This window comes from Urocampus carinirostris, chromosome 7 (genome assembly GCF_059441175.1).
Source record: "Urocampus carinirostris isolate Australia breed hairy pipefish chromosome 7, RoL_Ucar_1.0, whole genome shotgun sequence".
NCBI lineage: Eukaryota > Metazoa > Chordata > Actinopteri > Syngnathiformes > Syngnathidae > Urocampus > Urocampus carinirostris.
The window spans coordinates 39,487,921-39,506,594 of NC_142355.1; the positions used below are offsets into that span (position 1 = coordinate 39,487,921).

Below are 18,674 nucleotides of genomic sequence, written 5' to 3' on the forward strand. Positions count from 1 at the left end.
TCTTCAACATTCCCTCCTAATCCATCCTCTCCGTGTGTCCAAACCAACCGAGTTCACTTATCCACACGCTTGCTCAGTTCCACTGCTACTCAAGTTCTGTCTCTCACAATTTGATTTCTCAATCTATCCAATCTTTTCACTCCTAACATACTCCTCAAACACTTCATCTCAAAAACATTTAATATCCTTCTCAAATCTGCATTCAGGCTGCAAGTCTATGCACCATACAACACAGTCGGCACAATCGGACTCTCATACAGTCCCCTCTTAACATCCATACTCATACTCTTGTTGCTCAAGCTTTTTAAACTCAATCCCACAAAAAACATTTGGACGAACACCCACACGAAACCACACATTCCCATCACTTAACTAGTTCAGTCATGTCACATTTCGCTGTCCAAGTAGCATTTAGCCTGTAGCTTTCCCTATCGGAGGCCAGCCTTGCAGCCCGGCCCCTGAGGTCGCTGCATATTTGCTGGCTTACTCAGGAATGTGGTTACATGCCTTGGACATTAGCTATGACGGAATTGCGGCTGCACTGGAGAGGGCGTGCAATGGAGGGAGGAAGGAGGGATATAGTGAGCTCATTCACCCTCCAATAGTGATGTGTCGTTCACAATTGAAACGGCTCTATGAGCCGGTATGCTGCCAGAGAAGTCCCTCTTTGGGCTGACATGACAGCAGCCATTTTGTTGTTTATAATTTCTGTATTTTCCTAAAAAAATATATTTAAAAATAAAAACATATATAATAAAGTATTTCACTTGCAATCCAAGTAGAAAATAATAAATACTTCATATTTTTTTACCTGAAAAATAGATATTGTTAGGAATTTAAATATTAAAATGTACCGTTTACCAAACTGTTCGAATTAGTTATCTGACTCCATTAACCAAACACCACCTAACAATGCGCGCTTGTTTCTTAATGTGAAAAGATGGACAAGAGACCGGCATTTCCACACGGATTTTTCTTAAACAATTTGACTAAGTGAACTCCATCGAATTAGCGGAATTAGTGTCGCTCGAGTCTCCGTCAAGCCTCCTCTCGATTCTCCCTCGATTTTCTTAAGTTCTTCCCTCGACCCACATCTCTCCGCCAGCTGGTGTGCCAAGTCCTCCCATGGGCGGGCCAGACAATCCCCACGTAGGCTCCACCTCCTCGCCTCGATGTCTGGACCCCGAGCGCTTCTGCGTCACAAGGGCCCCTCTTGCGTCGGGAAGCGCTGATTATCATATCAGCACTTCGTCCCAGTTCCTGCTGTTTTCTGTAAACATCCTCCTCTAGGTTGCAATGACCTGCCCCACAGCTGAGCCAGGGAATATCTTTTGCATTAAATGTAATTTGTATTTGATCGTACAAAATCCCTTATAGTCAAATGTATAAAATCCTTCAATATGCAATCTAGAATTTCTCTAGAAAGATAAAAATACAGTAAAACCCCCAAAAATATTAGACTAAATATTGTTTGATTTTATTTACACAGCCTTGTGAGAGCTGCTACATAGTCAAAAGGGTATTTGGGGTTATTTTAAGTGGCCCTCGTGTAGGTTTCAGGTCAGGGGATAGTTTAATGGTAGTCTGTGCAGCCCTTTGAGACCTTTTGTGGTAAATGGCTATACAAATAGATATTACTTGATTATAATCAAGTTAAACCAGAAACACTGAAACTCAGAATTGTTGCAAACAGAACTTTAATGATGAAATAAAACGAGGATTCGCATGCATCCATACAATGCTTGATTACCTTAGTCAACAGTAAGCCACCTCGGGAAAAAAACTCATCAGGCTTTAAAAGCTACGCCAGAAAACACCAGATGGAAACATTTGACTCTTTTTAGTGAGTGGAGCCGAAAAAGCCGTTTCTCTAAAAAAAGGCCGGAATTCCCATCACAACCCTCCAGGCTGGAAGAAAGCTAGCGTCATCTTCTATTGCGGAGGAGGGAGGCCGAGGGGCGGAGTTAACTCGGCCGAACAAGCCAATGGGAGCCTCCGAAGAGCGGAGCGGCACAACAATACTGTGTCGCTCTTCTGACTGTAGAGACACCAAGAAAGCGAGAGCTCTCGCTAACACACTGAAGCTACCAGACCAACTGCTGGTAGAATACAGCTGTAAAGCACAGAAATACAAAATATTTTCCCCCTAAAGGATTTCTGTGATTTTTTTTTTCTGCTTTGATGCTGGATTGTGGCTGCAAGAGGACTTGTTTTGGGGCTTTTTGAATTTGACACGTGTGCCTTTGGTTTTCTGGGTGGTCTTCGAGTCCCCCTGAAACATCTTTTGCATACTTTGACATCCCATTTTGGAGTTTTCTAAGGTGGACTTTTCAATTTGAGAGTCTCAGACGGATTGCGTTTTATGGGATGCCACTTGATGTGGTGATATCCCCTGCAGAAGATCGTTTTTGGCCAGACCTGCAGGACACAGACATGAGGCTGAAGATCAGGGTCCGCAGGATGAAGGAGGGGAGAGAACTGCGAGGTGTGTACTCACCTTGACACACACCTAATAGTGACAACTTTTTTTTTTCAATGTGCGAGCTTGACTTTCCTAGGTGTGTGCAAGGGTGTATTTGTGAAAAAAAGGGTCTGTTGGGTTGATTCCTAGATATGCTCATCAGTGTAGCGCAAGGGTTTAGGAACGTATGACCCTTTATTGGGCTGTGATAATCTCTGTAACTTTATTATTGTGGTCCATGAGAAGCCAAAGCAATACCGTTAACTGGGTTCAGTCCAAATTATATAGGGGAAATTTTCAACTACAGTTAACATGTTACATCAATAGACCCCATTTTGGTTGTACGTCTCTATGGAAACCTTGTAGGTGGAGGGTCATTAAGCAATGTATGTTCACTTTTGAGACACTTAATGATGAAAACCCAACAAACTGTGAACATCTTAAAACACCAGCCAAGCACCCTGAGTAATTTGATTGGGTGTGCAGGAGGGCTGGGCAGATCTTTGCACACTTAAAGCCCATAATACATCCGTGTCCTTCTTGTTTGCAGTATTTGGGACATTTTTTCAAACAAACACTGCTTTCATCTCATTTTGAAACCATTATTTATAACAAAATCCACTGTCAAAAAGAGCCTCAACTATCTTGGGTAAACGTGCGAGGAAGACAAGTTTAAAGTGGTACATAAGTTGATATGGGACACAGACTCTTGCATTATTATTACATTATTACCACAGTTATCACGGATAATGATGGGAAGGGCTAAAAAAAACTGCTTAGTTTAAAATTATATTTAATTGTTACGCAAGAACAAACCCAATCTGCAGAGTCAAATATTTGTTTTACTGACATTTTTACTGAATGGTTCTGCACTGGCATCATATAATTTTTAAAATTGCTGTTTTATTATTGCTTTACACAACTTTATGAATTAAGGACCCGATCCCCTTCACTTTACATGATACTTTGTCGCTATCTTGTGGACATTATGGATGACTAAATTAACCTTCCAGTTCTATCTTATAGAAACCAAATATTGTAACTTTTCATTATCAATTTTTTTTTTGAAAAAGCACTAGGGAGCCACTAGGAAGCACCAAAGACCTGCACATGCCTCCTGAGCAGGTGGAGAGGTTCGACTTTGTTGGCGATAGAAGGCATCTTCTTCTGTTATGCAGAACACAATGCACGATGAAAATCCGTGCAGCAGTTGACCAGCGATAACGCAGCGCGAAGTAGCAAGGTGTCTCTATGATCAAATGTCACATAGTGAAATAAAATGCGCTGAAGAATCAACTTTTGACTGCCGAGCAGGTTGGGCAGTTTTGATGAATATTGCCTCAAACATATTTTGCTTTCATGGCTTTTTGAGTCAAAAAACATAGTAGGTCAGCAAGTATTTTAGCATTAAAGTATTTAAAGTCACAAAGAAATACTTGAGCTTCCCTCATCTCAAGCAGCAGGATTAGAAGCAAGACATCATGAAGAAGAAATACAATCCGAAGTAGGAGTGAATGAGAGCTGTGACCCGTGCTATGACGTAGCACTCATGCTCTCACAGCCTGCGGTCATTGAGATGTAAAACTGTCACAAAGGCGGTATTCTCTTCTCTCCTGTTTTTTTTCTTACTCCACGCTCTGCCGCTTTTCAGAGTCGACCTGGGGATTATGCTATCGCTGTGTGCACTGCAGGTGTTCAAAACAACACTTTTCACACAGACGCGAGGGCAATGCCTTCACGCCGGACAAAGTACACCCGGCTATTGCCTCACCCCGTGTTTTCCTTACACGTGTCACCTGATGTTTATTACAGGGCTCATACGGGTGTTTGAATCCCTGAAAATGATTGAATTTTAATGCTCTTAAAGATTGGTAAAGTGCTTGTAAATTTTTGAAATTGTTGCCGTGTTTCACTACAAGTCTGCTTGAACGACTCTCTGTTGGCTTTGCTTTCACCACTGCAGTTCTTCTCTCTTCGTGATTAAAGGCAGCTGGCATTAGTTTGTACGGCATTATCTTATGAAGCGTCATCACCCCCTACGGGTCGTGCCCAAGAGGACAGGTGCTACACCCTAGCAAGTCATGTTCATCGTATAACACTTAATCACAAAGAGTCTCAAAGGGCTGTACAGCCAACTATTAGAGCATTTATTTAATTATTATTAAATTGTCAAAAGTGGCACAGAATGAATGAATGAATGAAAACTTTATTCGAACATTAAAAACGGAACAAAAACAATAACTCAACGACAAAATAAGATTACATAATATGTTCGAAAATGGGTAGTCAGAAGCAAATGCTTATTCCCTACCCCTTCATCTTCCCTATTAAACACACCAATTATATAACAACAATTGTAATAATATTAACAGTTATGATATAGCAACAGTAACACAAAGTTAATCATAGTTCTAGACGCACTATTCCCAATCTCTCGTCTCACTCATACCCGATCTTCTTCATCACTGTATTCCGCCAGGAATGTTTTTTTGTATTTAAATTTGAACCAGTGAATAGTTGGACATTGTGTGATCTCGTCTTGCAAACCGTTCCAGAGCTTGACTCCACACATAGACACACACATACTTCTCCTGGTGGTTCTCACCTATGGGATCGTGAATTCACTACAGTCCTTAAATTATAATTTCCTTCTTTCCGAATGAGTAATTTACGGATGTTTTCTATGTTTTTGTTGACCTTAAATAGCAGTTGTGCTGTGAAAATTTTTACTAAATCATCTAATTTTAATAATTTGGACTGCAGGAATAAAATATTAGTATGATCTCGATATCTTACCCTGTGTATAGTTCTAATTGCATGTTTTTGGATAACTCAGAACTCATATTATTTTGCTCTATTTTTTAACCTATAGCCCAAATAAAAACTAAATAATTATTCGGAATGCTTTTTAATGAACTTCACCCGTTTTTAGCCTTGTGTCATATTTCAAACACAGTTGATTATTTTTTAAAGAAAAACAGTTAACAGGGCGGTATGAAATGTGTATTAGAATAAGGATTAGAATCAATTATGGACATTTATTTTAGGCCATGCAAAATTTTAAGGTTGCATTTCCTAGTGGTAAATTGAAATGGGAAGAACGTCCTCCAACTGAAAATGTAAGCTACACATTTTGCAACATTTTTATGGGTCGAGATTTGTCTCGTACTGTACAAATATTTGGGCAATTTAAATGGTAAATGGTCTGCATTTATATAGCGCTTTTCAAGTCAATGAAGACCTCCCAAAGCGCTTTACAATTTGTTTCCACAGGCCACAGAGAGATGTGCAATAGTTACATTTTATTTTGGAGCCAAACGTACTCATGAAAAGAGCCATATATGGCTCCCGAGCCATAGGTTCCCTATCCCTGCTGTATTAGGTGAGGCTTAAGAGAGGTTTTTTAGTCACACTAGGAACAGCAGTATATGTGACACATTGTTGCTATCTTTTCTCTGAGATAAAAGCAGATTAACCATTGTACAGGATGTTAATCAACCACATAGTTAGCAGTCTACAGCACGCCTGCCTGAAAAGATGACATCACCCTCTTGTCTCATCTGTGCACTGTCAATCTTCTCCATGATGACACAATTGCCCATCAACCCCCAACAAACACACGCATGAACCCTTTCTTTCAATTCAACCTTTGTGGAGCTGAGTGAGACATGCGTGCAATGATGTCATGTTTTTTTTTTCTAATTTGGGGAGGGGGTCGCATTGAAATGCTAATGTCCCTCATTGGGACAGCTGGAGGATGGCGTCATGTCTCCCCCTGATATGAACCGAAAAGGAGAGCAATAGAGGGGTGCGGAGCGGCCATCCGTGCACAAATTAGTGCTTGAAGGCTGTGGGTCCCTGTGATGAAGAAAAGATCAAAACATTGAATTGTCTTTGTCAATTAGTATGAGATTAGATATGGCACTCAGGGTAAACATGTGTGGGAATGAAATACATTAAAAATGTACCATTTGCCAAATTATTCGAATTAGTTATCTGACTCCATTAACTAAACATAACCTTCATTCACCACAATGCATGCTCTTTTCTTTTTCGGGAAAATATGGGCGAGAGACCGCCATTTCCACACGGGGGCAGATTTATCTTCTTAAAGTATTTAACTAAGTGAATTCCATCGAATTAGGACCGGTGCGTTTCTCTCATTTTTCCCTTTTTTGTCTTTCTCATTATTTCATTTTTTCTTTCTCTTTCTTTCTCCTCTCTTTATTTCTCAGTCTCTTTCCTTCTCTCTTTCATCCTCTGTCTTTCTCTCTCTCTTTCTCCTGGCTTTTTTTTCTATTTTCCATTGTTTCTTTCTTTGTCTCCATTGTCTCTTTGACTCATGTCTCGTCTGTCTCTCATTCTCTTGTTTTTATTTAGCTTCCTCTTTTTATCCCTCTTGCTTTTTCTATTTCTTTCTCTATTTTTTGTCTTATTCTTTCTCCGTCTCTTTTTTGTCTTACTCTAATGCTGTCTTTCTGTAGCTCTCTCTCTCTCTCTCTCTCTCTCTCTCTCTCTCTCTCTCTCTCTCTCTCTCTCTCTCTCTCTCTCTCTCTAGCTCTCTTTCTTTCCCTTCCTGATTTATGTTTTACTTTATTTTCCTTCACTTTTCCAAGTTGACTTTTTGTTATGTACTGGACACACTTTGCAGTAGCTTGATCAAAGGGAGTCAGCCGGGTTGACTTGTAGTGATAGATAAAGCAGTCGATTGTACCGATAGGAGTGATGATGTAACAGCAAAGATCCTATTAGCCGTGGCCGACACATGGTGTGCGTCCCCTCACAAAACTGTCTGCGGGTGCATTTGTAACTCAATTCTGCATAAACTGACAAAACATTTGCTCCTGATAGCAAGACTTAAAATGTGAAAAGAAGCCACGAGATGGGTTTGCTACAGAGAAGCGGCTAGGGAGGAGGAAAAGGGAGGGGGGAGGTTAGTTGCCATTGCATAAGTGATGAATTAGCCAGAGGGAAACGGAAAAAGGAAGTCAGCACTGGAGAGCGCTACTAATGGCGACATAGTGCCCTCTTTCCGCGTGCAAAATAAAAGAATTAGAAATTGACAACATGTGAGACACAATTGTAAAGTAGAAGAAAAACTTTTCAACATTTTATGTTAGATTTTAAACTGAGTGCAGAAGTTCCCTTATGACTTCTGAATGATCCACTATTGAGCTAAATGACTTACAATGACAAAAAGAGCGGTCCTGTGTGTCATTAAGTTTCAATTTGAATGCACTTAAACAGACAACATTATTAAGTATTATGACAAAATTATTAATACCAAAAAAATCACCAAGCAGACCCGGGATATAGTTGTGGAAAAGTTCAAGGCAGGAATGGGATGCAAGGAGATAACCTATAATAATAATACAATACCAAAATGGAGAAGGTATAAAAGCACTGCAAATCTACCAAAACTTGGCCGTCCTACTAAACCTTCGTCCCAAACAAGGGTAGAACTAATCAGAGAAGCAACCAAAAGGCCCATAGTCACCACAAAAAGATCCAGTCTGTTTTTTCCCTTTTCCCAGCACGCCATCTCCACTTGCACGAATCTGGGCTGCCATTTAATCTGGCGTGTAATGCCTCTTAAACTGCTTTGAAACAGTCACATAATAAAATAAATGGGAGAAAACCTATACACCATCTGATAGTCACATTGAAGCAGATCCCCTAAAACCGCTTTAAAATAGCCACCTAATTAAAAAAAAATAGGAGAAAATGTGTATTCCATGCTGTGGAAGCAGTGAACCCTTCATATTTCTTGGCTTGTGCAATCTTGAGAGCTTGGAAAATAACACAGCCAAAGCACTCCATATCCATTTTGTCTCTGAGCTCAAGTCAAGTCAAGTCAAGTCATTTTTATTTGTATAGCCCTAAATCACGAAGAGTCTCAAAGGGCTTCACAGATTGTTACACTATATTACACAAACTATTTTCAACCGACAAGAGGAGTAGGTTATTCGTATGCAATGGAGTAGAAGTGAGTTTTAAGTTTAGATTTAAACATTTCCACTGAGGTTGCAGATCGAATCTCAGGGGGAAGAGCATTCCACAGCACCGGTGCCCGGATGGAGAACGCTCTCGAACCAGCAGAAGACTTCTTTGCTCTCGGGATCATCAGAAGACCAGCACTCTCAGATCGTAGGCTTCGGACCGGGACATAGTGGCAGATCAGATCTGAAAGATAAGAGGGAGCAAGTCCATGTATGATTTTGTACAATACTAAGAGAACTTTGAAGTCACATCTTTGGCTAACTGGGAGCCAATGCAGGTTAGCCATAATCGGTGTTATGTGATCGTACTTTTTTGTCCTAGTTAAAAGCCTCGCTGCGGCATTTTGTACTAGCTGAAGAGACTTGATTCTGGACTTCGGGAGACCGGAGAGTAGTGCATTGCAGTAATCGAGACGGGAGGTAACAAATGCATGAATTATTGTTTCCGCATCAGACTGAAAACCAAAAAATATTCTGTTTTCAGATACTGTCCAAAACGTGTTCCTCTTTTCTCCAAATATTATGTATTGCAAACATAATTTTACAGATAAAAATACCTAGATTCAGGACACTTTACTGTAAATTCTGTCCTCATGTTTAATCTATTGATTTGGTTATTCCTTACTAAGCAACGTCCCTGCGTACCATTTGCTACTGGTGACACACAACCAAATATTACGTTAACTGAGCCCCTGATTTTAATATTTTATCCTATAGTTGTAAATACGGCTTGGATTGGATGTGAGAAAATATAGGAGGAAGAATAGCAGAATATCAGTAGGGAGGAATTATGTTTGCGACGGCGCCACCGTAACTGTATTCAGTTGCATTTTGTTGGTGGATATATACACAGCGTTGCTAGCTGATTTAAGTCTGTATGATTCAAGTCAAGTCGTTTTTATTTGTAAAGCCCTTAATCACAAAGAGTCTCAAAGGGCTGCACAGGTTATTGCACAGACTATTATAACAGACTGTTATTACACCATCCCCTGATCTGAAACCAACATGAGGGCAGGAAAAACGCACATGTGGTAATCCCCCCTTTCAGGATGACCAGGCTGCAATGGATGTTGCAATAACAAATAATACACAGATATTGTCAACAAAAAATATAAGTTATTCATATGCTATAGAGTAGAAGTGTGTTTTAAGCTTAGATTTAAACATTTCCACTGAGGTTGCAGATCGGATCTCAGGGGGAAGAGCATTTCGCTGCACCGGTGCCGGGATAGAGATTGCTCTCGAACCTGCGGAACTCTTCTTGGCTCTTGGGATCACCAGTAGACCAGCGCTTTCAGAACGAAGGCTCCGGACCGGAACATAGGGGGAAATTAAATCTGAAAGATATGAGGGAGCAAGTCCATGCATGATTTTGTATAATACTAAGAGAACCTTAAAATCACATCTTAAGCTAACAGGGAGCCAATGCAGGTTAGCTAAAATTGGGGTAATGTGATCAAACTTTCTTGGTTAAAAGCCTCGCTGCAGCATTTTGTACTAGCTGAAGACTCTTGATTTTGGACTTCGGGAGACCGGAGAGTAGTGCATTACAGTAATCGAGACGGCAAGTAACAAAAGCGTGTATTATAATTTCCGCATCCGACGGAGACAGCATAGGACGAATTTTAGTAATGTTGCGAAGATGGAAGAAAGCGGTTCTAGTAATTTTCTTCACGTGTGTTTGAAAGGACGAATCGGGATCTAATATGACACCTACGTTTTTAACTGAGTCACTCTGGGTGATATGACATTTAGTCAATGTTCACAGCAGTTTTTGAGAACAAGTCACAGCATTTAGATGGACCAATAACTAGCATTTCGGTCCTTTCAGAGTCAAGGCACAAGAAGTTGAGTGATATCCACTCTTTTAATGATGTGAGCAAAGAGTAAATAGTCAAAGAAAGGAAGACATTCTAATTCATGGTCTTCTTTTAAAAAGTAGCGGAGAAACGCAGTGCTCGTTACCGAGAAAAGTGATTTAAGGAATGCATTCCTTTGTAACGCGTTTCTCCCAACACTGGTCATCATGCATAGCGCTGCCGATGAAATCATCCTTCCCAGTTGACCTTCTGATGTCATGTTAAGAGACAGCTGGGTTGGCGTGTGTGTCACGAGATATTTTCAAAGACTTCAATGCGATTGCAGCGAGTCGTCGTTTTCTTTTCTGGAGATGGTGAGGTCATATCTGTCTAGCGTTGGACTTTAGAGCGGTAGTTCTCAACTGGTCTGACTCGAGGACCCAGCATTCCAACCTAATGACAAGCTGCGACCCAAATTAAGAAAACATTCGACTTCTCCAATTTATCGAATGAAAGGAGTGTGCAGTTTAAAGCAGTGATAGTAGAATATATTCAACTTTTTTTAACAAATAAATGGCAAAACCAAAACAACTTCAAGTAGCTTATACACTTGGCAACCTACATTTTTATAAAATAGCCAAATACTAAAAAAAATTTGTACCCAAAATATTACTGCCAAAAGCCTACACGTGGCTCCGGAGCAAGTTTAGAGGGTAAGGAAGTCCCACTTTGTTGGCGATAGAAAGCCTCTTCATTTGACTTTCGATGCTTTTGTGGGTCCAGAGCATTTATTTGACATGAGGACTTTTAGAGAAACTTGAAAATTAAAAAAAAAATTTGTGCATACATAATGTAGGTTTCCTTACTCGTGTGTGTATAACTGACTGCAATGTCAGGCAGAAAAGGGTGGGGCAACTGTCAAGCTGCGACCCAAATTAAGAAAACATTCGACTTCCCCGATTTATCGAATAAAGGATTGTGCAGTTTAAAGCAGTGATAGTAGAATATATTCAATTTTTTTTTAACAAATAAACGGCAAAACCAAAACAACTTCAAAGTAGCATATACACTTGACCACCTAAATTCGTTTTAGAATAGCCACATAATAAAAAAAAATGGTGTAACCAAAATATTAATAAATAATATACCACATCATGAATAATCACTTATTAATGTAGATAATAAAGATTACTATACAGTAATCCCTCGTTTTTCGCGGGAGTTGTGTTCCAAAAACGTTCCGCAATAAGTCAAAGCCTGCACAGTATTATTTATTTAGTTGGTTAGTAAGTTAACAAATAACAGGCCCAAGTATTTGTTTAACAAATTAAAGAACAGTACAATGTACTTTTTTTTTACAAGTAATCTCTTGTACAGTCAAACTATAATATTAAAAAATATTGCCGTTTTATTGCATACCTGTATTAAGGACACGATACACTTTGCCTTACATCATGTAGCCGTTATGGAAAACTGTATTTACCTTCTGGTCTGCAACCCCCCCCCAAAAAAAAATTCTAGAGTGCACAAAATTAAAAGCCTTACAAGACAGGAACCATAATATATCTATATTCATTAGAAAACAATACAAATACTTTCCATTTTGTCCTACTGAAACAATATTTTTTTCCATTATCAAACACTTTTGAAAGAGCACCAGGGAGCCACTATAGACAGCCAATGACCGACATGTGGCTCCGGAGCAAGTTTAGAGGGTGGAGAAGTCCAACTTTGTTGGCGATAGCAAGCCTCTTCCTTTGTCTTTCGATGCTTTTTTTGGGTCCATAGCATTTAGTTGACATGAGGACTTTTAGAGAAACTTAAAAAAAAAAGATCTGTGCATACATAATGTAGGTTTGTCAAGTTTCTTTACATTTGTGTATAACTCTGACTGCAATGTCATCGATACGCAGGCAGACAAGCAGAAAAAGGGCGGGGCAACTGTTTAGCGAAACCGCGATAAGTTTGCTGCAATGCAGCAAGGGATAACTTTACTGGGAAAAGCTAAAAATATGACAAGCATTCACTCCACCTTCCAGCAGGACTTCAAGCAGGCACTCATACACCATTTTGGTATTTCGCGATTGTTTCCTTCTTCAACTTTATCGTCCTTGTCACTGTGTTCCACTTTTCCTTCCCCTTATCACTATCTTGGGACGCATTATTATGGTAAGAAAAAGGAAATAAAACTGAAAAAAATCAAAATGCCAATCGACCAAACATGGACAAAAGATGTAGCATGGCATTATAGCCATCTACTGTTAAGAAGTGTAACTGACCCCTGTTTTCTCTTTTTTCTATCTACAGTAATCCCTCGGTTATCGCGGTTAATGGGGACCAAAACCACACGCAAAAAGTGAAAATCCGCGAAATAGCGACGTCCCTTCAAAAATGCTTAATTTTTTTTTTTTATATATATATATTATTATTTTATTATATTATTATTATTTTTTAGACACGGTTAATGGGGACCAAATCCACCCGCGAAAAGTGAAAATCTGCGTAGTAGCGACGCCCCTTCAAAAATGCTTTTAAAAAAAAAACATATATATTTTTTTTTTTTTTTTAGACCCGCGAAGCTCTAAACCCGCGAACGTGGAACCGCGAAGTAGCGAGTTCTCACTGTATCTATCTATCTATCTATCTTATTGTCGTCACGACAACTCCAAGGTAGGAAGGGTGAGGGGTCAAGTGACAGAATGAGAATAATCTCCCGGCTGTGTAAAACTAACCTTGCCTACAAGGGAGGCAATTGTCTGTAATTTTGTTGACGTCATTTAAGCGGCTTTCAGAACAACACTTGGCTGGAGTTTCTTATCTACGACTTGAGCCGCTTCATTCCAGTAACTGTCACTCATTGATTGAGTCGCACTCTGGCCCGACATTTTTCCCTTTGATTTCATTCTTCCTCTTTGTTCATTCAACGTACGATGATTTCATCGACTTGAATCACCTGTTTAATCGAGAACAGTTTTGTGACAGTCAAACATTATCTACTTTTAGAAAAAAATGAACATTCGATATTTGCTACTTTTTTTTTTTTTTGCTGGATTCCAACCACAGACTTTAATTTATCAAATGAGTTGTTCAATGGGACAGCGCGGCGGATGGGTGGATAGCGCGCAGCCCCACACTGCACAGGTCCAGGGTTCGATTCTAGCTACTGCAGCTTCCCCGTGTGGAGTTTGCATCTTCTCCCTCTGCCTGCGTGGGTTTCCTCCAGGCACTCAGGTTTCCTCCCACATTTAAAAAACATGCATGTCAGGTTAATTGGCCGGTCCAAATTGTCCCTATAAGTGTGAATGAGCGAGGGAGTTGTCCGTCTCTCTTTGCCCTGCGACTGGTTGGGAACCAGTTCAGGATGTCCCCGGCCCATTGGCCGAAGATAGTTGGGATGGGCTTCAGCAACCCTGCGACCCTACTGAGGATCAGCGGTGCAGATAATGGATAAGTTGTCCAATGTCTTTGTTATTTTTCCCATATGAATCTTTTTGACATAAAAATGTTTTTTTCTTATCCACTCTGCATCTCTGAGTCGCCTCTTCACTGTAGATTTTGAAACTGGTGTTTTGCGAGTGCTCTTTAACAAAGCTGCTAGTTAAAGACCTGTAGGGCATCCATTTCTAAAACTAGAGACTCTAATGTACTTGTCATCTTGCCACTTCTCTTTCTACTTTGGTAAAAAAATTATTTGTACTGTTGTGGGATGGGAGTAGTACACACTTGTAGGAGATCTTCAGTTTCCTGGAAATGCCATTTCTTAAAACAAGAATAGACTGTCGAGTGTCACATGATTTTTTTTTTCTGGCCATTCTGAAAGTTTAATCACACCCACAAATGTAGTTATCCAGATACTCAACTAGCTCAAAGGAAAGTCAATTGTATATCTTCTTCAACCAACTCAACTGTTTTCAGCTGTGCTAACAACATTGCACAAGGTTTTTTTAATCATCCGATAGCCTTCTGGCACAATTAGCAAACACTATTTACTTTCGGAACACTAGAATGCTGGTTGCTCGAAATGGGCCCGTATACACCATGTGTTTATTGCGTTAAAAACACATTAGCAGCTGAAATGGTTACTTACCTTATTAGCAATGTATGCAGTGTATATCTGATTATTTCCTCTTATCACTATAAAACAAATAATAAGAACATGTATGAATATTTTCTTTTCTATTAAATGTTAGCGTTGCGTGCATATGGGAAAAGTGAAGTGTTTGATTAGTCAATCTATCACGAAACCATACCTGTCAACTTGCTTGTACGGTTTTGCCGTACAAAGTACGTTTATTATGCATTTTAAGATGTGTACAACGTACAAGAAAATCTGTACGGAAAAACGCAAATTTGTCAATGATGGGTACCATCCGCTGCGATTGGCTGGCAACCAGTTCAGAGTGTCCCCTGCCCGATGATTGCTGGGATGCGCTCCAGCACCCTCGCGATCCTACTGAGGATAAGCGGTGCAGCTAATGAGATGAGCTGAGATGGGTACCATCCGGTATACACCGACTATCCCAAAACGGCAAATCCATCAAGTCAAACGAGTTCGCCATGGAAACCTTTATCTCTGTATCGTTTTTTTCCGTTGCAAACGAAGCGAGCGGTTTTATGTAGTGAAAGGAAGTCTGTCTCTTTTAAGAGAACCGGCTTTTCGGCTCAACTCATTAAAGAGAGCCGGCTCTCAAACGGCTCACTTTGATGCATTATATTACGAATGATTATGTTGTATAAAGAAGTTAAGAAAAAAAGGAAGTATAAAATGAGAAAATGAAAAAAGACAGGTTTGTGGTTATCCCTTTAATAAGTATATTACCAAGAATAATTTAATGCAGAAGATGAATTCGTAATTTGAATAAGAAAATGTATTATTCTACTTAATTATATTTGCATGTATTTTTTCCTTCTCCAGTGTTACTTCATTTTTGAACTTTTTTTATAATAAACCTCATTCATGTCGAGCAACTCAGGATCTCACAACAAAATGTTAATTAACAATATATATGATATAACGAAACACATATAAAATATGACATGTTAAACTACATAAATAAACACGTTTGAAAAAAAAGATTATTAAATAAATTATTAATTCAAAAGATGATTTTGTATTTTGTAAGGGAAAATACGACAGTTTGTAAGGGCATGGAGCCGTGGAGGTTGACAGGTATGCGAAACGCATGTTTAAATGACATTTTGTCCTTTGTACAGTATGTGCTACAAACGTGAGTATATTTGTGGAAGACACTCCTCATTGATGCTGCAAGTTCAGTTCCGGGACACTTTCTCCTTATGCATGCAGTCCAGCAAACACGCTGTGTCCACAGTGTAACGTCCTTTCTCGTGTACCTTGAACAAACACTCTTACAATGTTCTCACGTAGAAAGGGAAATGGTTGTGGTATTACATGAGTGTTTTCCTGTTGTTTTGGCCGCTTCCTTGTTGCCCCTCTATAAATGTAGCGGCGCTTCAGTCGGAAAGCCTTTCAAAGAACTTCCCTTCCTCATCTGCGCTGTCCGTTTCGAACTGAAGCCCCACCCAGAGAACAGTATTGTGCAAATAGATGATGCACGTAGTCATATTTACACAGCCATCGGCTACAAAGACGTTGTTCCTGGTTTTCGGCTCTCTTCTTATCGGTCCATCTGTTATCAGCGCTGATGTCACCGCTCAGTCAGTTGCCGTTACCGTATTTTCTGGACTATAAACCTCCCAAAGTATAAGTGGCACCAGACAAAAAAAATGCTTAATTAAGAAGGAGAAATAAATTGTCACACATGGAGTATATGTCGCAAATTGAGGGGACTATCACTGGATAAAGATTAAATTTAGAAGATGTTTTAGTTATATTTTTGTTCCAATGTTGCCTATTTTGGTTTGACTCGCTTGGCCCTGAAACAGGTTTACCATGAATATTTATTTTATTTTTATAGTTTGGTAAGCATGTTCATTATGCTAAAGTTATCCTGATAACTTAATGTGTTACGTCGATACTGATGTGTTCGTAATACCCATCCTTCAATGTCATAATGCCACTAGTTACCAAATATCACTACGGCACCAATGATAATAACAACAATGAAAATAAACATAATATTTATAATAACAGTTATGATATCATAATACCAACAATAACAACAAGTTAACCATAATCTTAAACGCAGTATTTCCAATCTCACTCATATCCCATTTTCTTCATCCCTGTATTTCGCCAGTAATGTTTTTTTGTATTAAAATTTGAACACATGAATAGTTGGACACTGTTTGATCTCATCTTGTAAATTATTCCAAAGTTTGACTCCACACACAGACACACACATACTTTTCCTGGTTGTTCTCACCCTTGGGATTTTGAATTTACTACAGCCCCTCAAATTATGATTTCCCTCTTTCAGAATGAAACTTTAAAGGAAACTGGTGGAGGAGCAAAGTATCGTTACAAGGACAGTAGTATAGATAGGATCCGAGTACTTGCTTAGTATTGATAATGTCGTTATTTAGATGGATCCGCCCACCCCAAACCTTAATAGCGTTTCAGTTCCTGCATTGGTCGCACTTCACCCCTTCCTCCTCCCTCTGGCCCCTACCCTGTAGTTATACAACCACAATGCTGCAGAGTAATGATGAGTGTGTGTTGGAAAGACTGTGTCTTGGGCCCAGCAGTTGTGAGTCACTCAGGGTGAAAAGTGGGCCAGGCGCTAAAGATTATTCTTTTTTTCACTGTGTAACGATTTGTTGCAGGGTGTTTTGTGTGTGTGTTACGCTAAACGCTTGTCAGGGGGATGTTCCTGGGCCCCTGTCCCGACCGTGCACCTGTGGCCCCTCTCATTCCCCAGGCCTGACGCAATGTACTTGTACAGGACATGAGCTCATGCAGGAAACAGAGCCACACACACATATGCCAAAAGTGGAGCCGCCTGCCTCTTAAAGGGCCAGGCGCGCACATTCCTGGCCACCCTGCACTTAACCTCACACAGAAGAAAGACAGAGCCTCTTTTTTGCTTTCTCTTGCACAAGGCAGAAGCCAGACTTCATAATCGAGGGTCAGCTCCAAATATCTAGAAATCGTTTACTCTGCTAATGCCTGAATGTTAAATAGAAACAGTTCAAGTACTGTTTTTTTCTGGACTATAAGGCACACCTTAAAACCCATTTTGGCCAGAAATTTGAAAGTGGAACTTATAACTCGGGGCACCTTATTAACCACAGAATATGGCAGATAAGATTAAAGCGCATACAGTAATTATAAGTATGTGTTACTCTTTAAGGTCCTGCATAAAAAAAATGTTACTGTATGTCTCCATATTTGAGCAATGATTGTTGAAACCTATTAACACCGCTGACCTAATTTGCAAAACATTGTATGCAAAGGTAATTGAAACCAAGAAGTGGCGGTGGGAGCTCCAACACTTTGCCACTAGACCAGTGGTACATATGAGAACAACAAAGCATTAGAGCTTATCTCATAACACTCTAGTTTTTCTCACAGTACCAGGAATACTGAATTTAACCTATCGGAATGCACAATGCAAATCAGTGTTCCTGGGACTGTGAGTAAAAATAGTGTGATTAAAGGACGAGGTTTAATGCACATGTGTCAAACAATGCAGCTCGCGGGCCAGAGGTTTTTTAATTCGGCCCGTTAGACAACACTCAGAGAAGCATAAGAGAAAATCCGCTGCAGTTTAAAATATGTCCCCCTATTGTAGACAAAGCCAGACACAACTCGCCAAAGCAACAGGAGCTATGTTACTTTCTTTCTGTCTTTCTCTCTTTTCACTCTTTTCCTCTCTTTCTATTTCTCTTTCTGAGTCACTTACTCTCTTTATTTCTCTCTTTCTCTTCACCTTTCTCTTTCTCTTTTTTATTTATTTTTCTCTTTTTCACTTTCTCTCTCTCTGTATTTCTTTCTTTTTTGCTTTCTTGCTTGCTTGCTTGTCTGGCCCTGTGAGGTTTTTTTTCTAACATGTGGCCCCAGGCCAAAATGAGTTTGACACCCTTGGTTTAATGCCTTTTTGTATGTCAATCATGCCAATAATGGTCTAGCAGTGAAACGTTGGCATTCTTACTGCCAGTACTTGGTGCGCCTTGTAATACCGTGCGCCTTTGAGTGCGGAAAATATGGTAAATATGCTGTTTGTGTCTCAACAGGAGGCTTCACTGCTTTCTCCTCGTGCTTCCCCGGCTTGTGTGAAGGGAAGCCTGCCACGGCTCTTCCCATGAGCTTGTCTCAGCCCTGCTTGCCTGTGGCCAACATTGGGCCCACTCGCATCCTGCCACACCTTTACCTGGGTTCTCAGAAGGATGTTCTCAATAGGGTATGTATTGTAGTGTGTATTGAGCCTCTGATGGCAGACATTGCATTCTGGCCTATGAAAAAAAATAGGTTTTTTTTAATTTCCATTTCACTGT

At 39.9% G+C, this 18,674-nt stretch overlaps 1 protein-coding gene across 2 annotated transcripts in view; it reads left to right on the top strand.

The window, feature by feature from the left end:
• The window catches only part of dusp8a (dual specificity phosphatase 8a), a 100,025-nt gene that overhangs the window by 68,905 nt on the left and 12,446 nt on the right, over nt 1-18,674 (top strand). The window contains exons 1-2 of one of the 2 annotated variants that reach the window (XM_088340919.1): nt 2,027-2,485; nt 18,414-18,580. In XM_088340919.1, the coding sequence (XP_088197045.1) occupies nt 2,368-2,485; nt 18,414-18,580 (285 nt within the window). In that variant the 5' untranslated portion in view covers nt 2,027-2,367. Of the gene's footprint in view, nt 1-2,026; nt 2,486-18,413; nt 18,581-18,674 lie in introns of those variants that run through there. The other variant, XM_088340918.1, reaches the window with a different exon arrangement.